Source organism: Podarcis bocagei, assembly GCF_964188305.1.
Source record: "Podarcis bocagei genome assembly, chromosome: 13".
NCBI classification, from domain to species: Eukaryota; Metazoa; Chordata; class Lepidosauria; order Squamata; family Lacertidae; genus Podarcis; species Podarcis bocagei.
The window spans coordinates 56,006,086-56,032,975 of record NC_138138.1 but is presented as its reverse complement, the minus strand read 5'-3'; the positions used below and the strand labels follow the sequence as shown (position 1 = coordinate 56,032,975).

Genomic DNA, 26,890 nt, shown 5'->3' with positions numbered 1-26,890 from the left:
CAGAAAAGGTGGCAACTAAGAGAGAAGTCCTCATATCTCTAATTCAACTCTTCATGTGGAAAACACGACTTAAAAATAATAATTCTGCCCTGCAAATCCCTTGTATTATAAAGCTTAGTCCATCTTGAATAAATTAAGGGGGAAATGCAGCGTTGATCTAATTAATTGAGTCATTTGCTTATATGTTAAATATAAGATTCTGTATCCTGTTTGTATAATATATTGCGTTTTGAAGAAACTATCGGGGGTTGGACTAGATGACCGCTGGGTGTTCCTTCCAACTCTACGACTCCGTGATAATAGGAATCCTGAAATACTGTTTGAGAAGGGACGGGGTCAGGTTTGATCCGTATTATTTTTATAATGGAGGTTGGCATGGAAGTGAAAAAAGGTAGCGGAAAGGAGAAGAGGGCGGAAAATGTTTCTCTGTCCCCTCTTTCTCTGTGTCATGCATTATTTCATAAATAAATTTCTATAATGCCACCACTTCCTCGCCTTTTCTCCAATCAGAAAAGCCCAGACACTGCAATCTTTCTTCATAGGGGAGCTGCTCCAGCCTTTTGATCATTCTGGTGGTCCTTTTCCGAACTTTCCCCAACCCTACAATATCCTTTTTGAGGATATATCCTTTTGACCAGAACTGCACACAGGACTCTAAATGCAGCCACACCACAGATTTCTATAATGGCACTATGGTATCGGCAGATTTATTTTCACTCCCTTTCTTCCTAGCAACCCCTAGCATGGAATTCACATTTTTCACAGACGCCACACTCTCGGTCGACATCATCAAACCCGTCTGTTGCGACCCCCAAGTCTTGCTCCTGGTCCATTACCCCCAGTTCAGACTCAGTTTGGAGAAGAGGCGTTCCCGAAGACCTCACCCCCCCCCCAAATAAACCCCAGACACAACACGCCATCTGTTCTTGCACTTTCACTTTTATTGCAGCGGTCACTAAAAAGTAGAAATCACCCCACTTCTCCTCTCCCCCCTCAAGCCCTGTTAGTGTTAGTACCCAAAAGCACATATTTAGCCCCCAAAAGGGGAACCACAAACACCCCCCACCCCAGTGGCTGTCCAGCTAAAGAGGCACAAAAAAATAAAACATTTAAGTCGGCCAGTAAACAATTAGTAGAAGCACCTTTGGGGCAACGAGGGTGTTAGGAAATATTTGGGGAGTCCCGATTTAGGAACAACTCGCTTTAAAAATAGCCTGTTCTCTATGGTTAGCTGGATTAATGGCAGGGATGGGGGAGACGGACCCCCCTGTCTGGGGAATGTAATGAACGAAGCTCATCTTCCACTCAACACAGTCGAAAGCCTTTTCTAACTTACAGCATCCTCCAGAAGTTTTGGATTACAGCTCCTGGCTGGAGATATACTACAAAATATTGGGGGGGGGGGCGCCAGGTTGGGGGAAGGTGAGGAATGACTTTTAAAACAGGGAGGGCAAACAAAGCAATATGGCAGCTATCAAAGGGAGTGGAATGAGGGAAGCATCCTCAGGGTCTAGATTCATGTGTAAGGAAGAAGTTTCACCTTCGTCCTGAAAGGGACATGGCCTCTAAAACGATGGCAGGGGACCACCCTGCCAGTAGTCTTGGTCGCGGGGCTGACCCAGTGTCCTAGAGACCCCTTAACACACATACACACCCACACATTCAAACGATGCCTTGTGGAAGTCGGAAAGGTGTCAAGTAACTTCTGTGTTCGGGTCTTGGGCCACACTCGCACCAGGCAGCTAAAAGCACTAAAAAAACCACTTTAAACAGTCATGGGTTCCCCCAAAGAACTCTGGGAGATGTAGGTTTTTTTTAAGGGTGCTGAGAGCTGTTGATCCCCCTCTCCCAGGGCTACAACTCCCAGAGTTCCCTGGGAAGAGGGGCTGATTGTTAAAACTGAAGTTTGTTTTTGTGTGTGTGTGTGTGTGTGTGTGTGTGTGTGTGTGTGTGTAACAGGGGGTTTCCCAACAACTCTAAGCCCCCTTAACAAACCGCAGATCCCAGGATTCTTCCGGGGAAGCCATACCTGTTTAAAGTGATATCACCGCGGTTTAAATGGATGGTGCGAATGTGGCCCTAGAGTCAAGGTAGCATGTGCTGAACAAGTGGACTGGGGGCCCAATCCACCGTTTCTAATTTCAGGAGTAAGGCTGCAGGGGCGTTGCCTGAAGGAGCAAATCTTAGAGCCTAGCAGCAAAAAGGCCACCCTATTGCTAGTGTTGGGGCACTGCCTTTGTTTTCCCTGAGGAGGTGTCTGTGCGGGAGAAGAATCCATGGCAGGCGGAAGAGCATTGATGTGCCTGGGAAACCGGTCTGTGCGTCTCATATGAATCCTGATGGAGCAGTTTGCAAAGGACAGGTTGCAAGGGAAATATAGATGTGCAAGAACTGCCCTGTCTAATAATTATTATTATTATTATTCTGATGGTCCAAGGCCTCTGCTACATGTTGCGGCTATGAAGGCATTCCCGAACCGTCTCCTTAAGAACATTCTCCTTAAAAACATAAAAAGAAGCAGCCCCTGCTGCCAAACCTCTCTCTCCGCCCCCTTCAAGCTTGCTGGGCCTTCACTCAAGACTCCCAAAATCCACCCGGGACTTGCAAGGTCCTCTCTGCCCCTTTCCAAAGGCACCTCTCCAAAAACACCAGGGCAAATTTTCTCACCACTCACTTCACTCGAGAGACAAGGCACCTTCTTTTGTAAAAAAAAAAAAACAAAACAGAAACAGAAACAAAACCACCTAGAATTCCCACCCCTCTGCCCCCGCCAAACCCCAGGTCCTCCTCAGAGCTCCGTACAGGTGACGGGCGTCAGGCCGTGGATGAGCATAGTCGGCCCCAGGTCTGTGGTCAGGATCGCCAGCTGCTCCAGGTAGCGCTCGTACTGCGAGGTGTCGGCCGGGGGGCGCGGGAGGTAGAGGAAGCGCACGGCCGTCTGCCCCCCTTGCTTCAAGAGCAGGTCGTTGACGGAGGCCAAATACTCGTCGGTCACCTGGAAGGTGGCGGCGTTCAGGTAGGTCTCTCTCGCCGGTTTCTCGGGGCAGCCTCCGGCCCCGGAGGGAGGGTCCGGCCTCTCGGGGTCCCCCCGGGGCCCCGCGGCATGCTGGGGGTGGCCGTGGAGGGCCACCACCTGGTCCCACGTGACGATCTTGATGGTGGCCTTGATCCTCAGCTTGGTCAAGAGCTCCCTCAGCTTCTCCTCCTTGCTGACCCAGCCCACGTCTCCCGACTCCACACAGAGGAAGATGCGGAGCCTCGCGGCCTTCCAGGAGTTGACCATGGTGAGGATGCAGGCCATCTGCAGGAGGAAGAGGCTGCAGATGTCCACGTAGGTGGGCGAGTTGGGGCGCAGGAGGTTGAGGGGCCACACGTCGATGTAGCGGCCCTCGAAGCGCCGCTTGGAAGAGGTCGACGAAGACGAGGGCAGCAGGTCCTTCTCCAGGAGGTGGAAGTAGCGCGCCAGGCAGACGTTCTTGTGCATCTTCACCGCGTCGGAGATGATGGCCACGTACTCGGAGGGTCTCAAAGCCCGCTGGCTCTCTGCCTCCCTCACCGGCGGGAAGTGGGCCTGGAGGGCCGGCAGGTCCACGCCAAACTCGTCGTTCTCCCGCGCTTGGCTGAAGGCCGGGTCTTGCAGGAAGTAATCCTCCGGGACGCAGTCGTCGTAGAAGCCAAGGACCAAAGTGTTGGGTTTCATCCCTCCTGCGGAGGAAAAGGCACACACACACAAGCAAAGTTGAGGTCAGTTTGTGAGCTTGGGAGACAGACACCTCGCCAGGTTCAAAGATGGAGGGAGAAAGATGGAGCAGAGCAGAGGTTATATTTTCTGAGAATCCTCCGGAAAAATAATATCTCAAAGAACCTGTTGATGGCATTTTACCACTGTACTGCTAAGAGTGTATTAACTTATGGTCTGTGTGTGTGGTTTGAGAGCTGCACGGTCAGGGGAAAAACAATGCTGTCTAGGGTTCTAAAGAGTGCGGAGAGAATAATTGGGTGCACTCTTCCCACCTTGGATCAAATCTACGCTTTCAGGTGCCATAAGGAAGCTGCAGAGATAGCGCAGGATAGTGCGCACCCCGGAAATGATCTCTTTCAGCTTCTGCCTTCTGGAAGAAGGTCCAGGGCTATAAAGACTCGGACTAGCCGCCTGAGAACCAGTTTCTATCCAAATGCGGTTTTGTTTTTAAACGCAGTGTAAGGTAGTCTCTGTGGGAGTATATTGTATTTAATTATGGGGTATCAGTGTTTTTAGGGGGCTAAACAGGCTGGGATAGCAGGCTTGTTGGTTTTTGAATGTCTGGTGTAGATTTTTTCAATTTCATTGTTCTGTATGGGACAATGGCAATAAAGATTATCGTATGAAAAGATAAGAGATTGAAGGGTATAAGTACGCAGCTCTTTGTACGGGACTGGGGAGTCTTCTCCCTCTCTTTCTGGGGGCATTGGGAATTCTCCCCAATATGAAAATATAAGGAGAGCCGGTTGGGTCAAGTCAATGGGCCACCTGGTCCAGTTTCCTGCTGTCAAGAGTGGACAGCCAGCTGTGCGTTATGGGAAACCCGCAAGCTGGATTCGAACACAAAAGCTCTTTCCCCATCCAGAAGTTTCCAGCAACTGGTATTCAGAAGCATCACTGCCTCTGACTGTGGAGGAGCACAGCCACCGTGACTTACATAGGTCAGTAGTCAACCCGTCCCAAAAAGACATAACACATAAGGAAAAAGGGATGTGGGGGGAGAAGGAAAAATGTAAGCGTAGGCACCAGTTCCGAGAAGTTGGAAGTTCCTATCAGAACCAACTGCAATTGAAAGGATTCAGGCAGCTGAATGTTTTTTTAAACTATTTTTAATTCTGAATTTTAAATAGTTGTAACCCGCCCTGGGACTTGCTGGTAATAAATAAAGTATTAACAATAAAAATGCTGGTTTGTAGTAAGTAGAAGGGGGTTGGGTGCCTTATATGAGAAGCTAGGAAGAGCCCCGCTGCTGGATCAGCTCAAAGGGGTCGTAACCAGCCCACCCTCCTGTTCTCTGGGTGTCCAACCAGATGCCTCTTCTGGGGAGACCGCAAGCAGGAGCTGAGCTCAGCAGCAGCAGCTACTCTCTCCTTCTACCATACCAAACAACAGATCCAGAGGGATGCAGAGGTTAGAGTGTTGGACTGGGACAGGATGAGGCCAACACAGCACCCATAGCTCTTGGGATTGTAAGCCCGTGAGGAGAAGGACTGCCTTGTTAAGCCTGCTATGGAAGGCCTTTTATGTCTGAAGTGTAAGCTACAAATGCTCTAAATCCGAGAAATAAATAAAGGAGCGTTTCCACCCCTCATCATTCAGCTCCGAGGGCCTTTTGGTGGTTCCCTTCCTGTGAGAAGCGAGGTTGCAGGGAACCAGGCAGAGGGCCTTCTCAGTGGTGGCACCCGCCCTCTCATCAGATGTCCAGGAAATAAACAGCTACGTGACTTTTAGAAGACATCTGAAGGCAGCCCTGTTTAGGGAAGTTTTTAATGTTTGATATGTTTTATTCTGGTTTTAGTGTTCTGTTGGAAGTCGCCCAGAGTGTCTGGGGAAACCCAGCCAGATGGGCGGGATATTATTATTATTATTATTATTATTATTATTATTATTATTATTATGTGCAGGTGAGTGGTCTAGAGACCCAGGTCATCATGGGGCTTCTCTCTCTCTCTCTCTCTCTCTCTCTCTCTCTCTCTCTCTCTCTCTCTGTGCCCCCTCCCTTCCTCACCCAAGCCAGTGATCCGGAGGAGGTGCTGTGTCCCTTGGCGGACCGAAGGCGAGAGGGTGAGGTCAACGAAGGCCTTGATGCTGAGCTTGTCCACCAGGCTCAGCCAGAAGTTGTAGTGGGCTTGGATGGGGTCGGAGGGCATCGTGTCTGCAGAGGGAAAACCACAAAAGGCAGGCAGGAAGTTACCAACAGGAGGGGGACAGAAGAGAAGAGAATGGATCCAGTTAGAGGCAGCAAGGCCTTTGAAGGACCTCTCAAGGACCAGGTGCGCAGCCTGGGAGTCATTCTGGACTCACCGCTGTCCATGGAGGCGCAGTTCAGTTCTGTGTCCAGGGCAGCTGTCTGTCAGCTCCATCTGGTACGCAGGATGGGACCCTACCTGCCCACAGACTGTCTCGCTAGAGTGGTGCATGCTCTGGTTATCTCCCGCTTGGACTGCTGCCATGCGCTCTACGTGGGGCTACCTTTGAAGGTGACCCGGAAACTACAACTAATCCAGAATGTGGCAGCTAGACTGGTGACTGGGAGCGGCTGCTGGGACCACATAACACCAGTCCTGAAAGACCTACACTGGCTCCCAGTACGTTTCTGAGCACAATTCAAAGTGCTGGTGCTGATCTTGAAAGCCCTAAACAGCCTCAAAGGCCCAATAGACCTGAAGGAGCGTCTCCATCCCCATCGTTCTGCCCGGACACTGAGGTCCAGCTCCGAGGGCCTTCTGGCGGTTCCATCCCTGAGAGAAGCGAGGTTGCAGGGAACCAGGCGGAGGGCCTTCTCGGTGGTGGCACCTGCCCTCTCATCAGATTTCAAGGAAATAAACAGCTACCTGACTTTTAGAAGACATCTGAAGGCTGCCCTGTTTGGGGATTTTTAAAATGTCTGATGTTTCATTGTATTTTTTAATATTATTATTATAATTCTACAATGCCTAGCGTGTCACAGGTCCTTCACTGAGGCTCTCTGCCTGTAGAGCAACTGGGGGCTGGATTCACAGAACCACAGCGCTGAGCGAGCGTAGGACCAGTTCTTCCTTGCCGTTGGTTTGGGAAGCAGTCTGGACGTCTGCTCCCTTGCCCTCTGTTTCCACCCCGGATGTCCCTCTTACCAAGGTCCCCAATCTCCACATGTCCCAGGACAAAGAGGCCCCCTTTCTTGAGGTGGTTGATAAACTTCATGAGCTGGGAGCTGCCCCGGGGGTTGGCCACCATGAGGAGGATCTGGGGCCGCCAGAATTTGACGTGGTCCTTCCGGATATCGAGGAGGAGCAGATACTTCCGGACCTGTTTCGGTGGAAAGGGGGGAAAGTGAGAAGGTGGAGGGATAGCCATCGAGTTGTGGAGGACAGCTCCCTGATAATAAATAATAATAATAATAATATTTTATTTATATCCCGCCCTCCCCAGCCAAAACTCCCAACAGAGCAGTTTAACCACCAATCTGTCTCCCCCAGGGAACTGCGAGGGGAATAATGGGGGGGTCTCAACCCTCAGCACCCTTAATGAAGCAGTGCTCCCAGAATCCTTTGGGGGAAGCCATGGTTGTTCAAAGGAGCACCATAGTGCTCTCTGTGAGGGGAATATAGGGATCTCCTCAGAAATCTCAGCACTCTGAACAAGCCACAGCTCCCAGAATCCTTTGGGGGAAGCCATGACAGTTCAAACTAGTATTATAGTGTGCTCTGTGAGGGGAAGAAGGGGGTCTCCTCACAACTCTCGGCTCCCTTCACAAACTTCAGCTCCCAGAATCCTTTGGGGGAAGCCATGACAGTTCAAACTAGTATTATAGTGTGCTCTGTGAGGGGAAGAAGGGGGTCTCCTCACAACTCTCGGCTCCCTTCACAAACTTCAGCTCCCAGAATCCTTTGGGGGGAAGCCATGACTGTTTAAAGTGGTATACTGTAGTACGCTTTTGTGAGGGGAATAGCGGGTCTCCTCACAACGTTCAGCATCTTTAACAAAGTACAGCTCCCAGAATCCTTTGTGGGACGCCAGGACCATTGAAAGTGGTATCACAGTGAGCTCTGTGATGGGACTAGGGGTCTCTTCCTTTAGGGGAAGCCATGACTGTTCAAAGGAGCACCATAGTGCTCTCTGTGAGGGGACTAGGGGTCTCTCCTCAGAAATCTCAGCAATCTGAACAAGTCACAGCTCCCAGAATCCTTTGGGGGAAGCCATGACTGTTCAAAGGGGCACCATAGTGTTCTCTGTGAGGGGAATAGGGGTCTCCTCAGAAATCTCAGCACTCTGAAACATAGCTGTCAACGTTTCGCTTTTTTTAAGGGAAATTCCCTTATTCTGAATGGGATTCCTCGCAAGTAAAGGGAAAAGTTGACAGCTATGCTCTGAACAAGCCCCAGCTCCCAGAATCCTTTGGGGGAAAGCCATGACTCTTCAAAGGGGCACCATAGTGTTCTCTGAGAACAAGCCACAGCTCCCAGAATCCTTTGGGGGAAGCCATGACAGTTTAAATCGGTGCCTTAGTGTTTTAGGTGCACCGGGCGAACGTGGCCACTTGCCACTGCTCTCTCCAGAAGGTGTCAGGTTCAACCCCCAGCATCTCCAAGTGAGGATCAGGAAGGGCCCATGTCCGAGACCCACAGAGCCGCTGCTGCCAGTCTGTGCAGACAGCACTGAAGGAGGTGGGCCTGTGTTCTGACTCAGTGCAAGGCAGCTCCCTCTGCCCCCGAATTAATTTATTTTTATTGCACTTATTTTTATTTATTGCATTTCTATCTCCAAGGAGCTCAAGATGGCATGCTAAGTTCCCCATACACCCCAATTTCCTCCTCACACCAACCCTGTGAGGTGGGCTAGGCTGAGTGTCTGGCCTCCCAGGTCACACGCCCAGTGAGCTTTACGGCGGAATTTGAACCCTCATCTCTCCCAGATCCTAGTCTGAAAGTCTAACCACTATGCAACACCACCACCACCGGCTATTGGGCAGAGCAGTTGCTCCGCATACAGAAGGCCCATGATGGCATCTCAGGTTTTAAAAACGAGTAAACTTGAGCCAGGTAACAGAGCAAAATCTCTGCAACGATTATGGGCTAGAGGCAGCAACGTGTGCTGGGAGTTTAGACTGTCCCTGGAGGATGTCTAAGAAGTCCTGGGCCTCCCCTCCAGGGAGACACGCACGCAGGTGTGAGGAGGGTACCTGGTGGAAGATGAGGGCCTGGCTGATGTAGCCCCAGGAGGAAGCGGCGGAGCGCAGGTGGATGAAGCCCAGGAGCAGCAGCATGAGTCCCAGGCTGCCAGAGGCGCCGGCCGCACTGATCAGGAACATCATCACCAGGCAGGAGACGATGCCCAGGAGGCAGGTGTGCCACGAAAACACCTGGAAGGTGGGGCTGAGGGAGGGGGGAAGAAAAAGAGCGGGGAGGCAGACAGGGGGTGCGCTCAGTACAGAGTCTGACACCGAGGATGGGGACCCTCAAACGTGGCCCCCCACATCTCCCCATCTGGCCCTCAGTGATATATCCTCTTTCCCTAGTCACGCCCCCTCCTCGGCCACACCCTCCCTTAGCCACACCCCTCTCCACTCAGGCCACTCCTCTCCCTCAAGCACACCCCTTTCAGACAAGGCCACACCCCTTTCTCAGTCACACCTCTTTTCAGTCACATATTCTCCACCTAGGCCACGCCCCTTCCTCAGCCACACCCTCAACATCCTGGCCACACCCCTTTCTGCTCTGGCCATGCCCCTCCCTCAACCACACTCCTTTCAGACAAGGCCACACCCCTTTCTCAGTCACATCTTCTCTACCCAGGCCACGCCCTTCCTCGGCCACACCCCCTCTACCTAGGCCACATCCCTCCCTCAACCACACCCCTTTCAGACAAGGCCACGCCCCTTTCTCAGCCACACCCTCAACTTCCAGGCCACACCCCTCTCCACCTAGGCCACTCCCTCCCTCAACCACACCCCTTTCAGACAAGGCCACGCCCCTTTCTCAGCCACACCCTCAACTTCCAGGCCACACCCCTCTCCATCCAGGCCACTCCTCTCCCTCAACCACACCCCTTTCAGACAAGGCCACACCCCTTTCTCCCCTTTCACCTCTTTTCAGTCACATATTCTCCACCTAGGCCATGCCCCTTCCTCAGCCACACCCTCAACATCCTGGCCACACCCCTTTCTGCTCTGGCCACGCCCCTCCCTCAACCACACCCCTTTCAGGCAAGGCCACACCCCTTTTTCAGTCACATCTTCTCCACCCAGGCCACGCCCCGTCCTCGGTCACACCCTCAACATCCAGGCCACACCCCCTCTACCTAGGCCACACCCTCCCTCAACCACACCCCTCTCAGATAGGGCCACACCCCTTTCTCAGCCACACCCTCAACACCCAGGCCACACCCCTCTCCACCTAGGCCACTCCCCTCCCTCAACCACACCCTTTCCAGCACAGGCCACACCCCTTTCTCAGCCACACCTTCTCCACCCAGGCCACACCCCTCTCTATTCCTACTTTGCACACCTGGCCTTGAGCTGCAATGACGCCTCTTGCTTGGCTGAACTGGGAAGAGTGCGCAAGCGTGCCTGTTTTAAAGGTTAAAATGCACACCCATTGCCCTGCCCTCTGGCCCCTCCCACCACCGGAATATCCCTCCCCCCCCAAAAAGGCAGTGCCCCCCCTCAGGCAGAAGCAGGACCCCCAACTCAGGTTTTGACTGCAGTTTCAGAGCAGTGTAAGCATCAGAAAGGCCGACTTGCTGCCTCGCCCCTCCCCAAAGCAGCCCGGCTCCACCCCCTCCCGGGACACCACACCCACCGGAAATTGGGGGCGGAGGCCCACTCCAGCGCCAAGCAGGCCAGGTCCACGGCGGCATAGGCCACGAGGTAGAAGACGGTGACGATGCTGGCGATGGTGTTCAGCTTCCCGACGAAGAGGACCAGCTGGGAGAGACACCGAGCAGAAAAAGAGTCAGGCGGCAGAGGAAGCGAGGGGGCTCCAGCTATGGGGCAGGGAAACCCTGTCCTGGCTCTGGCGCTGCCCGTGCCCCCTTCCTGGCATCACTTATTGGGGTTCACTGGGTCCTCGAGACCAATTTATTCTTTTATCGTTTGCCCGTGAGTCCCGCTCACGGCTTTCCCACTGGAAAGGACGCTGGATTAGGTGGGCCACTGGCCTGATCCAGAATGCTGCTATTATTATTATTATTATTATTATTTATTAATTTTGTATACCGTCCTGTACCCGCAGGTCTCTTACGCTCTTATAACTGTGAGCCGACAAAAGGCAAGATAAAAATGATCCTATCATACCAGTCTTTCTCTAACCTGGAGCCACCCATGTTTAGGGAAGTTTTTAACGTTTGATGTTTTATCAGGTTTTTATAATACAGTGGTACCTCGGGTTAAGTACTTAATCCATTCTGGAGGTCCGTTCTTAACCTGAATCGCCACTTTAGCTAATGGGGGCCTCCTGCTGCTGCTGCGCCGCCGGAGCACGATTTCTGTTCTCATCCTGAAGCAAAGTTCTTAACCCGAGGAATTATTTCTGGGTTAGCGGAGTCTGTAACCTGCAGCGTATGTAACCTGAAGCGTATGTAACCCGAGGTACCACTGTATTCTGCTGGGAGCCGCCCAGAGCGGCTGGGGAAACCCAGCCAGATGGGCGAGGTATAAATAATCAATTATTATTATATTATTATTGATATCCAGTTGCTTTGGACTGCGACTCCAAACAGCAGCTGATGGTAGCTGTAGTCCACACCACCTGGAGGGCTCCAGGCTAGTTTATATATTTTTTAAATCCCTTGCTCAAAGGCCACCTCACTCTATAACTGAATAGCTGCAGATTCCTGCATTGCAAGTGGGCTGGACGCGATGACCCCCGGAGTCCCTCCTAGATAGAGTCTATGAATCTATGAAACTGCAGCTAGGACCGCTGCTCCCCTGTCTTGCCCTTCAGCATCTATGCCAGGGGTCAGCAGGGGACTGGTCCACTGTCCCTCAGACCTTGTGGGGGGCCGGACTATATTTTGGGGAAAAAATAAAAATGAACGAATTCCTATGCCCCACAAATAATGCAGAAATGCATTTTAAATAAAAGCGCACCTTCTACTCATGTAAAAACACACTGATTCCCAGACTGTCTGCGGGCCGGACTGAGAAGGCGATTGGGCCATATACGGCTCCCGGGCCTTAGTTTGCCTACCCATGCCCTTCCTGTTTTCTCATTTTCCGATGTTGGCCGGGACAGAGCAGCTCTGGGGTTCCCCTGAGCGGCACAGGGTGGAAGGCGAAGGAGGAAAAGAGGAGAACCAGTGGCGTAGCGTGGGGGGTGCCAGGGGGGCCGGCCGCACCGGGCGCAACATGGGCGGGGGGCGCGCTTGCACTAGCAGCTCTCTGCCCCTACTAAAATCCACGGGTTAGGGAGCCCGCGCTCGCTCGGCTTGGCGAGGAGGTCGCGGAAGGGGGAGAGCGAAGCCTTCTGCCGCGGGCAAAAAAAGGAGAGGAAGCCGGGGGGGCGGGCGGGCTGGCTGGCTGGCGGGGGTCTGGCTGCGCCTGCTGCTGCCGTTGCTGCCGGGCTTTGACAGCTTGGCGAAGCGGAGGGAGAGGAGCTTTATGGTAATTGCGGCTCTCTCTCCACTGGCCGCCTGGGTAGTGAGCCGAGACGAGCAGGGAGTCTGGCGAGGGGGCGGGAAGAGACTTTTCCACCTCGCCTGGTCAAAAAGGAGAGCGGAGTCTCCTCAGGGCGCCCTCAGGCAGGGCAGGGCAAGCAGAGCGAGGAGGAGAGAGAGGGGAAGGGGGGGGGAAGCAGCCAGGAAACGCTGCGGTGTGGAGGAGGAATCAATTAAGGAGAGAAAGCGAAAAGCCTTGGAGAAAGGGAAAAAAGGAAAGAAAAGAGGCAGCTCCAGGAGAGCGCGGGGGAAAGAGAAGCCTCGCTGCTGCTGCTTGGGAGAGTAAATTACTGTACTTGCCTTGCCCCGGGTTAGGGGGCGCAAATTAATTGCCTTGCCCCGGGTTAGGGGGCGCAAATTACTTGCCTTGCCCGGGTGCTGATAACCCACGCTACGCCGCTGAGGAGAACGTACCTGCACAAGCGCCCAGGTGTAGAGGACGGCCACCCACGGGTTGCCCCCTTTGGAAACAATCTTCGCCGGAGCCAGGACGATTCCTGCCATGACAAGGCAACAATGGGATCTTCGGAGATGGAAAGCAGGCTTGGGGAGACGAGAGGGGAATGCCTGTGGATCCTCTCCATATATTTCTGGACTCCCAACTCCCCTCAGCCACCACAGCCAACGGGCAGGGACGATGGTGGGAGCTGTAGCGCCCGGTGGGAGTTGTAGCGCAGCGGCACCTGGAGAGCTATGGGTTCCCTCTGCACTCATGTAAAGGGATCTTTCTGGAGGGGAAGGACTCACCAAACAGGTCGTCCTTTGCCAGGGCGTGGAGGATCCGCGATGCGCCGATGAGGTTGCTCATCGATGCCGAGAGCGACGCAGAGTAGATGCCGATCAACACAAAGGGAGGCCATACATTGATAGCCCGGAAGAAGCCGTAGTCCCCCTTCAGCAGAGCCCTGCGGGGTAGTCCAATACGTAAGAACACAAGAGCAGAACTGGCGCCGTTGCAAGTGCCACACAACGCCCATTCCGCCTTTGTAAGAAATCAAACTTTCACCTAGACTTTGGAACTCCCTGCCAATTGACACCAGGCAAGCGCCTTCACTGTATTCTATTTTTGGCGCCTGCTAAAAACATTTCTCTCCAGGGAAGCCAATCTAGAAGTTCAATCTGGTGTTCAGCTTACCGTTGATTTAATTTTAAAAAATGTTTTAAATGGTTGGTTTTAAACCGATTATTTATTAACAAATATTATTTATTAAATTTGTATAGCACCCTTCACCTGAAGATCACAGTGCAGTTCACAACATAAAAATACAAAATGAGGATGCACAATTCACAATAAAACACAAACAATACGATATCCCGCCCTCCCACAAACACACTTAAAAAGTCATGGTTGAAGGGCGCCTAAAGATATATAATGAAGCTGCCAGCAAAACCACCCCAGGGAGAGAATTCCACAAACGGGGAGCCACCACAGATAAGGCCTCTTCTTTTGTTGCCACCCCCCGGACCTCTCATAGGGGAGACATACGAAGGATGTCCTCAGAAGATGATCTCAGAGTCCGGGTCGGTTCATATGGGGAGAGGCGGTCCTTGGGGTATTGCGGCCTTGAGCCATTTAAGGCTTTATAGGTCAAAACCAGCACTTTGAAACCTAATTGGCCGGCAGTGCAGTCGGGCCAGGAATTTCTTCCTATATAATTAATTTTTATAATGAATGATTTTAGAATGTTGTTTATGTTGTACTTTTGTACTGTTTTATTGTTGTTAGCCGCCCTGAGCCCGGCTTCGGCTGGGGAGGGCGGGATATAAATAAAATTTATTATTATTATTATTATTATATATATAGAAATGAAGGGTGTCGTCACGCTCTGCAGTTGGCACGAGGCCATGGAGGCAGGCCCAAGCAAGCTGTTTAATGGGGAGGGATGGGAGGCTCTGTGAAGCTCCTCCCACTCCTGAAAAGGGGTGGGGCTTGGGAGGAAGGGAGGGGCTTGGGGTGAGCTGTGTGGGAGATAGGGGAGGAGGTCAGTGAGGTGTAAAGGGAGGGGGCATTTGTCATTTGTTGGGGAAGGCCTGCCCCTAGCAAAATATTTATTTGCTTTATTTCATTTCACAAAGTCCATACGCCGCTCGATCGTTGAAACCCATCGAAGCCAGTTTGCAAATAAACTACCACTCACCTCTCGCAGGTGAAGCTGGTCATGAAGAAGAGAAGGAAATAGATGACAAAAGTGTAGACCACGGCAATGATGGTCCCTTTCGGGATGGAGCTGCTGGCATTTTTGAGTTCCCCTATTTTTTAAAAAAGAGAGAGGTGAAAACAGCTGCTGCTTTGAGGCAAGTTGGGATTTTGTTTTTGCATTCCCCACCCCTCTCGTGTTTGTCACAGATTGGAAATTAACAAAACTACATTTTTAAAAAAGGCTCTCCCTGCAAAATGGGCGCAGGGTCCCAAGCGCCACCCCCCGGCCACGAGAAAGGAGGGCATGCGCCCCCAAAACCCACCTCCTGCTGCCCCCCTCGCCCCGGCCCGCCCTCCAAAAACCTCACCTGACATGTTGGACCCAGCCATGATGCCCGTGCAGCCGTTGAACATGACGGCGAAGACAGTGGCGAAGGACATGATGTTGTTGGTGGTGTAATCGCGAGAGTACATGGCTGCGGAGGGAGAGAAGCATGTTCGTAGGAGTCACACACACACACACACACACACACACAATGTATGCGCCTGCATAACTGCTTCGATCAGCGAGACTGGCACTTTCGCCTGTGCCAAACAATGCCCTCACTGCACCTGCAAGAACCTGGGCATTTAGTGTGGCGGCACCGACACTTTGGAACTCCCTGCCCATTGATATCAGTCTCGCACCTTCGCTGCATTCCTTTCCTACCTGCCCACAGACTGTCTCGCCAGAGTGGCGCATGCTCTGATTATCTCCCGCTTGGACTACTGCCATGCACTCTATGTGGGGCTACCTTTGAAGGTGACCCGGAAACTGCAATTAATCCAGAATGCGGCAGCTAGACTGGGGACTGGGAGTGGCCGCCGGGACCACATAACACCGGTCCTGAGAGATCTGCATTGGCTCCCAGGATGTTTCCGAGCACAATTCAAAGTGTTGGTGCTGACCTTTAAAGCCCTAAACGGCCTCAAAGGCCCAGGATACATGAAGGAGCGCCTCCACCCCCATCGTTCTGCCCGGACGCTGAGGTCCAGCTCCGAGGGCCTTCTGGCGGTTCCCTCCCTGCAACATGTGAGGTTACAGGGAACCAGGTAGAGGGCCTTCTCGGTGGTGGCGCCCGCCCTGTGTAACGCCCTCCCATCAGATGTCCAGGAAATAAACAACTATCCGACTTTTAGAAAACATCTGAAGGCAACCCTGTTTAGTGAAGTTTTTACTGTTTGATGTTTTATTGTGGTTTTTAGGGACACGGGTGACGCTGTGGGTTAAACCACAGAGCCTAGGACTTGCCAATCAGAAGGTCGGCGGTTCGAATCCCTGCAACGGAGTGAGCTCCTGTTGCTCGGTCCCTGCTCCTGCCAACCTAGCAGTTCAAAAGCACATCAAAGTGCAAGTATATAAATAGGTACTGCTGTGACGGGAAGGTAAATGGCGTTTCCGTGCGCTGCTCTGGTTTGCCAGAAGCGGCTTAGTCCTGCTGGCCACATGACCCGGAAGCTGTGCGCTGGCTCCCTCGGCCAATAAAGCAAGATGAGCGCCGCAACCCCAGAGTCGGCCACGACTGGACCTAATGGTCAGGGGTCTCTTTACCTTTAATATTCTGTTGGGAGCTGCCCAGAGTGGCCCAGGAAACCCAGTCAGATGGGCGGGGTATAAATAATAAAATTATTATTCTTATTCTTATTCTTCTTATTATTATTATTTGCGGGAGTTTCTGTTTGTTTCCTTTTCGCTTTTAGCTCTCTGTACGTATGCCCGGTTGGCGAAGTTCTGCTCTGGGCCTCCTCCCTCCCTCGGTCGTTCTGCGCACGCCGCAGCCTTACCATACATGTTGTCCCTGAGCGTGGAGACGTTGAACCCGGTGAAGGAGGCGTTGAAGCTGTGGTTCCCGTCCCGGGAGACCGCGATCTCCCGAGGCGACACGGCAAAGAAGCTGGCGAAGATGGTGATGAGGACAGCGTTGACCACCAGGAAGATGAAGAAGGCCGCCCGGGAGTAGATGTGGGACCCCACCAGGCAGACCAGGAGGCAGACCAGGAGGACGACCGAGCCGTAGAGGAAGCTGTACAGGTAGCCTTGGGGGAGAGCCTTTGCCCCGGGAGGGTCGGATCCATCTGCAGGCATTGGGGAAGGGAGGCAGAGAGGTTAGGAATCACAGAATCACAGAACTGTGGATTCGGAAGGGGGTCCCCCAAAGGTCATCCAGCCCTACCCCCTGAGATGCAGGAATTGCAGCTGATAATCTCGTCGTTTTGCTCTTTCGTAAACTGCCTCGAGGTTGTTTCTTTCCCCCGCCAATCAAGCAGAATATAAATTGCACGGCATAAACACTGTATTTTTCGCTCTATAAGACGCACCTTTTCCCTCCTAAAAAGCAAGGGGAAATGTGTGTGCGTCTTATGGAGTGAATGCAGGCTGTGCGGCTATCCCAGAAGCCAGAACAGTGAGAGGGAGCGCTGCTTTCACTGCGCAGCGATCCCTCTTGCTGTTCTAGCTTCTGGCTTAGCTGTGCAAAGCCTCTTCAGGGCACGGGCAGCCTCCAGGCAAAAGCCTGGGATAGCCGCGCTCCCTTTTCCTCCTTGGGGAAAAGCCTGCAAGTGCCACACACACGCTTCTCGCAGCTCGTGAAAGGGAGCGCTGAGCAGAGCCTGGGATGCATACAGTCTCTGCTCAGCGCTCCCTTTAAAGAATCCCCCCCCTTGCATTCCCCCTCTAAAAACTACGCACATCTTATGGTCAGGAGCGTCTTGTGGAGCGAAAAATACGGTAAACACTCCTCGCTCGTCTTGACACCCACCTGCTCCGAAGTCGTCCAGAATGGCTTCCACCAGCCCAAGGACATAGACGCCGCAACCGCAGACATTGGCCAGGTAGAACATGAGCCCGATGCTGCCGCCAAATTCGGGGCCCAGGGTCCGACTGATCATGACTGAAAGCGGCCGGGTTGGGGGGGGGGGAAGGTTTCAGTTAAGGCAAAGTTTTGAAAGAGGAGAGGTTGAGGAACCGCCACCCTCCCAAACTCACGGAGGATGAGCATAGCTGTGGAGCCTCCATGTACAGGGGAAGTCTACCTCCAATTACCAGGCGGCATGGAGCAGGAACTAGCGAGGGCCGACTCCATTCGGGCCACAATTCAAGGGCCGCTTTCTGGGATGGTCAGAGTTGGAGCAAGTTCGGGGGGAGGGCAGAAAAAACAGGACTTTTATCGTAGTCCCAAGAGTTTCAGAGTGACATGCACCGCCTTTGGGAATTTGGAAAAAGCTTGCCAGTTCTTTAAATCCTTGCAGGATCAGGCCCACCTACTCCACATCCTGTTCTCACAGATAAGTGGAGGCAGAGCGTAGAGCAGGCTTCCTCAACCTCGGCCCTCCAGATGTTTTGGGACTACAACTCCCATCATCCCTAGCTAACAGGACCAGTGGTCAGGGATGATGGGAATTGTAGTCCCAAAACAATCTGGAGGGCCGAGTTTGCCTGGCATAGAGAAATCCTGGCCAGCAGCCACCGACAGCCCCTCTCGTCCTCCCCCATGAATTCGCCCAATCCTAAAGCCGTCCAGGTTGGTGGCCATTGCTGCCTCCTGTGGCAGGGAGTTCCATAGTTTAACTGTGTGTCGCGTGAATAGATGAAAAAAACAAAAGAGGAATGTAAATGGGTAAAACTGATGGTAATTGCAGCCAGGCAGGTTATAGCGAGTAATTGGGGAAATGCAGAAGAGCTAGGGGTGAAACAATGGAGGAAAAAACTGAATAATATTTTAGAATACCTGACTGTGAAGATACATAGAATGAAAGGGCACAAGGCCAGTGAGAAAAAGGAGGATTGGTTTGAGAAGATACTGAATTATTTGGGTAGGTTTGAACAATTTGGAGCAATTAAAATGTTTAAAGTTAAATAAACCTTGTGGAGGGAGGATTGTTAAGGTTTATAGAAGTGTACATATGGTTGATTTGAATATGTTATTATTGAATATGTATATTATTGAATATTTATACCCAATGTATCAGCTGCCGGGGGGGGGGTTCACTAGTGTTTTGGTGCTTGGTAAAAATATATATATATATTATTTAAAAAATTATTATTATTTTTTGCTTTCTCCCACCAGCCCACTCTCCCCCCCTTGCTCCATCCAAGAGCAACCAAAGTGCGTCGAATTGCCCCCCCCCCAAAAAAGGATACAGTAAGCCCCGCCTGCCTGGACCGCTCCATTGGTGGAGATTGCACAGACGGACAGGACGGTCAAGGAAATGATGACATAGGCCACCACCAACATAAGGAGAGACTGCAGGAAGCCTGCGTGGCCGATGACAAACCCTGCGTGGGGACACAGATCAAGGTCAGATTTTGGGGGTTTTTTATAAAAGGGGGGGGGGTGCAGAGAAGGACAGGCACCACCTCTCGAACCCAGAGCCCGACTCACCCACACGCATGAAGACCACAATGCTGAACATGGAGAGGACCGTGGGGACGATGACCCCGAAGAACGTCGACAGCTGCCGGGCCGGGTCATGGTGGGAGCTCCCCGTGGCCGACCCCGCCACCCCCACCACCAGGGGGGCCTCTTCCTGGCCGCCCCCTGGCATCTCGCCCTCGCTAGAGACCCGGAAGAGCCGGTAGCTGAGCAGAGGGGAGCTCTCTGTAGACATGGCCTGGGGGGGCCGCAAGCTCCCCGGTTTATCTAGGGGGGCAGAAAACAGGAAGATTTGGGGGAGAGAGAGAGATTAGCTGCAGCAGTTGTAATCATCAGCTCCAATCCCTGGATCAGACCAATGGCCCATTTTATTATTATTTTTTAATATAATTTTTATTAAGTTTTCCATATTTTATTACATTTCAATCTCAAAAAATAATAATTCAGGGCTTAAGACATTGCTTAAATAAAGTATCTGCCTCCTTCCTTCCCTCCAGCAGACTTCCATATCTCATTACCAATTTCTCCACGTTCCTAAATTCACTTTTTTACCTTGAATCAATCTTTTAACAGTCACCTACTTATAAGTAAATCAGCTCGTTAATTTCCCATTACCAAACATTTCAACTTAAACCTACAAACGTATCCAACTGTTTGCAATTTTCTTTCATATAGAGTATAAATTTGCCCCAGTCCTTTTGGAACAAATCATCACAGCCATTCCGAATCTTCCCCGTCAGCTTCGCCAGCTCCACGTATTTACTTGCCAATCTTCCAATGTGGGGAATTCTTGTTGCTTCCATTTCTGGGCCAGGAGTATTCTTGCGGCCGTTGTTGCATGGATAAACAAATTTACATCTTTCATTTGGATTTCCTCAATTAACCCCTACAGGAAAGCCTCTGGTTTTTTGCTGAAATTATACTTAAATCTCTTTTTCAATTCATTATATATGGTATCCCAAAAGGCTTTAATCTTGGAACATGTCCACCACATATGCAAGAAATTTCTTGCCAATGGCCTATCTTAGTCCAGCATCCAACATTAGCCAACCAGATGTGCATTACAGTGGTACAGTGGTGCCCCGCAAGACGAATTCCTCGCAAGACGAAAAACTCGCTAGACGAAAGAGTTTTCTGTTTTTTGAGTCGTTCCGCAAGACGAATTTCCCTATGGGCTTGAGTTCTTGCGAGTTTGTTTCCTTTTTCTTAAAGCCGCTAAGCCGCTAATAGCCGTGCTTTGCAAAACGAAAAAACCGCAAGACGAAGAGACTCGCGGAACGGATTAATTTCGTCTTGCGAGGCACCACTTTACCTTGGTTCCCCAAAGCCGAAAACCCAGAAGTTCCGTTTTTCAAAAACCGGACGTCCGATGCGGCTGTCGGCTATTGTTTCCTGGGCGCCTGCACCCATCAGAAGCCGCGCCTTGGTTTTTGAACATTTCACAAGTCAAGCGGACTCCCGGGACGGATTAAGTTTGGCGCTTTTGTTTTCGCTGTTTATTTTGCATTTTTGTTTTTGAGGCTTTTCCAGTTAATTTGATTTTGCGACTGTGTGGAACCCAGTTTGGCTACCAATTGATTGATTGTGTGCGACTGCGGAAATGGATAAAAGCCCCCCATCTAAATGATGACTATCATCTGCGCAGGTAAGGGAAAAATAATAATTTTAATTTCTGTCATCTACAATGTTGCCTTGTTTATTTTATAGCACGGTACACTGATTATTGCTTTCATTTTATGGACCAATGGTCTCGTAAGAGAATAAAATTCACGTTGGACTGCTGTTTTCAAAAATCTGGAACGGATTAATCGGTACAGCATGAGACTCTTAATCCCAGGGACTTTGGTTTGAGTTCCGGGTACGGCAAAAGTTTCCTGCGCTGCAGGGGGGTTGGACTAGGAGACCCTAACACAACAATCCTAAGATTCCATGGATCCGAGGCCAAGAGCCCTCTGCGAATTTGCCAAACCCCATTTTAAAGCCATGGAGGTCAGGGGCCACCCCTGCTTCCGTCCTGTGGGAGTGAGTTCCACAGGTTAACTCTGCATGCCAAGCAGGAGCTCTGCCCCTGAACCACACAGGCCCGTTCCTCAAGGAAAGGTGTGTTGGGGGGGGTGCTGGGGAGAACCAGGGCTGCTGGGCCCCACGACCCACTGGCATGGAAGCAAGCTCTCTTCATGGATCCTCTTTGGGACCATTCAGCGGTGAGCACAGAATCATAGCTTTGTTGTTGAGGGATCCCCAAAGGTCATCCAGCCCAACCCCGCAATGAAGGAATCTCAGCTGAAGAAGCCCTGACAGGTGGCCATCTGACCTCCAAGGAAGGGGAGTCCACCACCTTCGGAATAAGGAATTTGGTGCATGCGCAGAGGAGCCCATGTGTCTATTGTTGCACAACCAGGACAAAAATAAGTTATTATTATTATTTGTTCAATTGATATAAAGGTAAATGGACCCCTGAGCGGTAGGTCCAGTCGTGGCCGACTCTGGGGTTGCGGCGCTCATCTCGCTTTATTGGCCGAGGGAGCCGGCGTACAGCTTCCGGGTCATGTGGCCAGCATGACTAAGCCGCTTCTGGCGAACCAGAGCAGCGCACGGAAACGCCGTTTCCCTTCCCGCCGGAGTGGTACCTATTTATCTACTTGCACTTTGAGGTGCTTTCGAACTGCTAGGTTGGCAACTGGTCATACACAGCCCTTTATCCAAAGATCCCAATAGTAAGAATGTAGTTTATGCATCATAACAATGAATAGCATAACCCAGGGCATAATAATAAAATAGTCGTAATAACAGTGGGTTAAATTTTTTTAAGGAGGGTGGGGAGAGTGGCGTTCAGTCAACTCCCGTTAAAAAAAGTGATACGAGGGAGGACAGGAAAACCGGGTAATAATTTGTAACACCCCCCCCCCAAAAAAAACAGAGAGATGTGCTAAGAAGCACCCCTGGTCCCCTCCTAAACTCTCCCCCCTTAACCACCTGGGATTCTGGCTGAGTTGGGGGGGGGAGAGATTTGGGAAGGGCATCCTGAGAGCAGAGATTTTCCCATCAAGCCCAGGGGCGCAGCGGGGCCCCTTATCAGCCCCAGGGGCGGAAGGGTGATGCTGAGACGGGGACCCGATCCTCACAGGGACCCAGGAGTCCGAGCCAGCCGCAGCTCTCCCTCCCAGCCCTTCTCCTCCCCGCCCCCTCTCTCTCCTCCGAAGAACCCAGGCGTCCTGGCTCCATCCCCCGGGGGTGGGTGGGGCCCCCGCTTCCTTGCAACCCCACCCCCCACCCCGGAGGGACCCAGGCGTCCTGGGCTCCCCGCCGCGCACCGACCTGGCCGCGTCCTTTGCAGCAGCCCCGGGAGGCGACATGGAGCTTCGGCCGGACCGGCTCCAGCGCCGGGCGGGTCACGGGCTCTTCATGTGACCGGCCCGGCCCGGCTTCCTCCTCCTCCTCCTGCCGGGATGCGATTGCATCCGCCGCCGCCGCCGTGAGCTCAGATCCTGCCCGGGAGGAGCCTCGGCTGGCCGGCGAGGAAAAGGAGGAGGAAGAAGGCGGAGGCAGCTGCAACCCACCCCCCATAAATAGAAAAAGCCCAGGCAGGCTTGACACGCGTCGACCCACAACCCGGATCCGCGCCGCCCACCGTTCTCACGTTACGCGTGTTCGCGGGAGGTCGTGCGGCGCCGCGCCTCTTGCCTCCCCGGGACAAAGGAAAGGGCTTGCCTTCCTGGGCTGCCCTGTGTAGGCACAGCAACCGGATTTCTTGCAAGGGCAGACATGTGTTTTTGGGGTTGGGTGGCTGGAAAAAGCCGGCCCTGGGGCTGGTTCTCTGCCTACCCAGGGCGTGTGTTTGTTTGCGTGTCTTCCTCGCCTTCTTCCTAACATTTGTCACCCTGGACCTGAGCCTCTGGCAACAGAGATTTCTTTCAAGAGTGTTTTTGTTAAATTTTGTCCATTATAACCCAAATAGGCAAATGCATAAAAACTATTTTATTTTATTTTTTATGCTTTTTATTGAGTTTTCCTTTTAAATACACCAACACCAACAAACAAACGTCTCTACGGAGCATAAAGTAGGATAAAGACTTGATGTTTTTGTTTGTAGGCAAATGCATAAAAGCTAAACCAAACTAGGGTTGTCCTAGGCTGTTGACATTCACAAGATATATAAAACTGGTTATCTGGATATTTGTGATAAAATACAGGCAGGTAAGTGGGGGGAAATAGATTTATTTTTAAAGGGGAGGGGAGGATATTCCTCCAGGGCTCTGCTCCCCCCCTAAAAAACCCCCCACAAAAAAAACTTAATTGGTTAAAGGGGCGTCAAGGCCCTGCTCAAGGATTTCCTTCCCCAAAGGAGGCTTTCACTTCCCTCTCCAAAGTTGCGCCATTTGGCCGCATTCTATCGCTTGCAGAGATTACGGCCATCAGTGGGTGTTTCCACATGGAAACAGATGTGTGATTCACTTAAAGGTTGATAGCCATAATAAGATAGCCAGCAGCACTCGGATCCTTAATAACGGGACCCCTGGACCACTTAACTCAGCCTCTTCCCCCCCCCCCTGGTGCCTTCCAGGTGTTTCGGAGAACAATTCCCAGCATCCTCCGTTAGTTCAAAATGCACCAGAAGGTGTACAGTACAGGGAATGGAAAATATTCAAAGAATATCTAAAATCGTACTGTACGAACAATTAAGATACTTGCAGAAATAGAGTGATACTGGTAAGCAAGAAATGCATAAAATATAATATTGGAATTTATATATATATATACACAAAACAAAATAATATGAATCTGTGCAAGGAATACAGATAATACAAGTAGTATAATGAGAATTATTGGAAGTTATATATTTTAATTTGTCATGTAAGTGTAATATATCATATTTGTTTATGTCTGTTTCTTTATTGTTTCTATTCATTTGTAGTGTTTTTTGTTTTGTATGTTGTGTAATTCATGTATATTTGTTTATGTGAAAATTAATAGAGATTTTCTAAAAACAAAAAAACAAAATGCACCTGGAGAGATCCAGGAAGTTGCTTCCGCAGCCATTATGGGAAGGTGTTTTCCTGATGGACTGTGGACGCTATGAGTCATGAGGGTGGGGAGAGAGCGAGAATGTGAATTCAGCAGCGCTTAGTTTGTCAATGTTGTTAATATTGCTTTGTGGATTATGAGTGCTGTAACGCTTTGTGGGTTTTATAACAGGACTTTTCTTGTGGTTGTACTGTTTATGTTTTAAGTTGTTTTGTTCGTAGTGGTTGTTTGTACTGATGATTTGTTAATTGTTCTATATAATTTACGTCGCAGTCGTGATGTTCTACTATGTTGTCGTTTATTGGACGTAAGCCGCTGTGTGACTCCTCGTGAGCAAAGAGTGGCGTCGGAATATAAGAAACGAATGAAATGTAATCAAGGAGGAATTAAAGAACCTTTTAATGAGGGTGAAAGAGGAGAGCGCAAAATATGGTTTGAAGCTCAACATCAAAAAAACGAAGATCGTGGCCACCGGGCCCATCACCTCCTGGCAAATAGAAGGGGAAGAAATGGAGGCAGTGAGAGATTTTACTTTCTTGGCTCATGATCACTGCAGATGGTGACAGCAGTCACGAAATTAAAAGACGCCTGCTTCTTGGGAGAAAAGCAATGACAAACCTAGACAACATCTTAAAAAGCAGAGACATCACCTTGCAAACAAAGGTCCGTATAGTTAAAGCTATGGTTTCCCCACTAGTGATGTATGGAAGTGAGAGCTGGACCATCAAGAAGGCTGATCACTGAAGAATGGATGCTTTTGAATTCTGGTGCTGGAGGAGACTCTTGAGAGTCCCATGGACTGCAAGAAGATCCAACCTCTCCATTCTGAAGGAAATCAGCCCTGAGTGCTCACTGGAAGGACAGATCCTGAAGCTGAGGCTCCAAGACTTTGGCCACCTCATGAGAAGACTCCCTGGAAAAGACCCTGATGTTGGGAAAGATGGAGGGTACAAGGAGAAGGGGACGACGGAGGACGAGATGGTGGGACAGTGTTCTCGAAGCGACCAGCATGAGTCTGACCAAACTGCGGGAGGCAGTGGAAGACAGGAGGGCCTGGCATGCTCTGGTCCAGGGGGTCACGAAGAGTCGGACACGACTAAACGACTAAACAACAACAACAGACACACTCCTCCATTGTGCACATGACAGAATTTAAAAACGAAAAAGTGTCTTAGCCCCAGCCAAAACCGCTTAAATCAGCCTCTCCCCCAACCTGGTGCCCTCTGTTTTTTGAACTACAACTCCCACCAGCCCCCAGGCTAGGGGAGGTGACACTACACACAGCATCAAATCTACCAGGCAGATATTATTCATCTGCGGGGTGGGGGTGGGGATTTGCAGGGGCACGCAGGAATGTGTGTTCATCCATTGAGCATGCACAGATTTCCACTGTGCACGCAAGCAAAACCCCCATTGAAAGCGGGTGTGGTGGATTCATCGCCCTGTTGCATGGATTCGTTTGCAGCCCTGTTGGCGTCCGTTGCATAGCTGTTCAGCAAGAGATTGTGCGCCTCCTGCAGGCCGCTGCACCCTTCCACACCCCTTGCCTTGGCCAAGGTTATCAATCCGGTGCGATAAGAGCCAAGCCACAGGCAGGCCCAATTGCCCCACGGATAAGATACCGCGATAACCCAGTGGCCTTGCTAACAGCCCTTCGAGATAACTGCACCGGGCGTCCAACTCTGCAGGATAATGTGTTCTGCAGATTAATGAAAGGGGGAATTTAGGAAGGCAATAAGAGCCAGGCTGCTGGATCATGCCAAAACCTACTTGATCATCTAGGCCAGCATTCTTCCCCCCTGCCCACAATAATATTTATTAAGTTTCAAACAAATACAACACATACTGTAAAACCAATGAAACAAAAAGAAAAAGAAATAAAATATAACAAATAATCACCAAAAATATAACCACAAACACATAAATGGTAAAAGTCAATTAATTAAACTTCGAACTTCATAAACCTATTCCTTGACTTCCTCTAATCTCTTCCATCTGAATTTCCTTGTAACTGAATGTAGCAGTTCCAATATCATCATTCAAAAAACAATATTCCGATTATAATCAAATTTCTTAACTTTTCTTAACATTCTCTATCACATTTATTTATTTAATCCTAGGCCTATTTAGTACTTCCAAGTAACTACTAATCTTTAATATTACAACATTTATTCAAATAATCTTTAAATTTCTTCCAATCTTCTTGATATTCCTCTTCTTTCTGGTCGCGGATTCTCCCAGTGAGGTCAGCCAGATCCATAAAGTCCATCATCTTCATCTGCCATCTGCACGAATTTTAATAGCCCAAAAGTGGAAAACACAAGAATAGGCTGGCATTCCCTTCTCACAGTGGCCGACCAGAAGGGGGTGGGCTTTGGTAATCTTTCGTAATATGGAGTCCTGCGCAAGGGCAATATTTGGTCCCCAAGATGGATCTTCTTAATGGTGGATCTTCTGTTTTGTGCCCGCTTGGCTCAACACCCTGCGCAGGGGAACCACCCTAAATCTGGCGCGGCTGATCAGCAAAGAGGGTTCAAGTAAAAGACGCCCATTATGGGAAGCCCCCATGCAGGATTTGAGCACGAGAGCGAACACTCCCCCCTCCTGCAGTTTCCAGCAAGTGGTGTTCACAGCCCAACTCCCCATGAAGGGACTTTAGGTCCCTAGTAGGTCAGAGATACAAATGGAGGCTACCAAGGATGCAAAGAAAGCTGCTGATCTTTATTGGTCTGTTGCAACAGTCTCCTCGCTTCCCTCCTTGCGAGGAGGTGGGCAGAGCCCGCGAGTTGCTATAAGACTCACTTTTCCCCTCCTCAAAAGTAAGGGGAAATGTGTGTGCGTCTTACAGAGCGAATGCAGGCTGCGCAGCTATCCCAGAAGCCAGAACAGCAAGAGGGATTGCTGCTTTCACTGCGCAGCGATCCCTCTTGCTGTTCT

The 26,890-nt window shown here is 50.8% G+C and overlaps 1 protein-coding gene and 2 long non-coding RNA genes across 4 annotated transcripts; 2 read left to right on the top strand and 1 right to left on the bottom strand.

Annotated features, from left to right (window-relative positions):
* Window positions 1-921: 921 nt before the first annotated feature.
* SLC12A9 (solute carrier family 12 member 9) lies at window positions 922-22,695 on the bottom strand. Of its 2 annotated transcripts, none has more exons than XM_081167792.1 (14): window positions 22,560-22,695; window positions 18,938-19,195; window positions 18,697-18,831; window positions 17,315-17,446; window positions 16,341-16,631; window positions 14,885-14,992; window positions 14,515-14,626; window positions 13,124-13,281; window positions 12,791-12,873; window positions 10,522-10,646; window positions 8,904-9,096; window positions 6,856-7,030; window positions 5,751-5,897; window positions 922-3,705 (listed from the first exon to the last, which is right to left on the bottom strand). In XM_081167792.1, exons 2-14 carry the CDS (start codon window positions 19,161-19,163, stop codon window positions 2,789-2,791), a joined length of 2,802 nt encoding a protein of 933 aa, XP_081023918.1. In that variant the 5' UTR covers window positions 19,164-19,195; window positions 22,560-22,695; the 3' UTR covers window positions 922-2,788. The 2 variants fall into 2 exon arrangements, with proteins under 2 accessions (XP_081023918.1, XP_081023917.1); XM_081167791.1 differs by lacking the exon at window positions 22,560-22,695 and adding an exon at window positions 22,247-22,509.
* On the top strand, window positions 13,205-14,633 carry LOC308572317. The gene is made up of 2 exons (XR_014001708.1): window positions 13,205-13,300; window positions 14,453-14,633. It is a non-coding gene; the product is annotated as an uncharacterized lncRNA (long non-coding RNA).
* On the top strand, window positions 16,479-18,683 carry LOC308572310. Its single transcript, XR_014001700.1, has 2 exons — window positions 16,479-16,587; window positions 18,652-18,683. It is a non-coding gene; the product is annotated as an uncharacterized lncRNA (long non-coding RNA).
* Window positions 22,696-26,890: the final 4,195 nt, after the last annotated feature.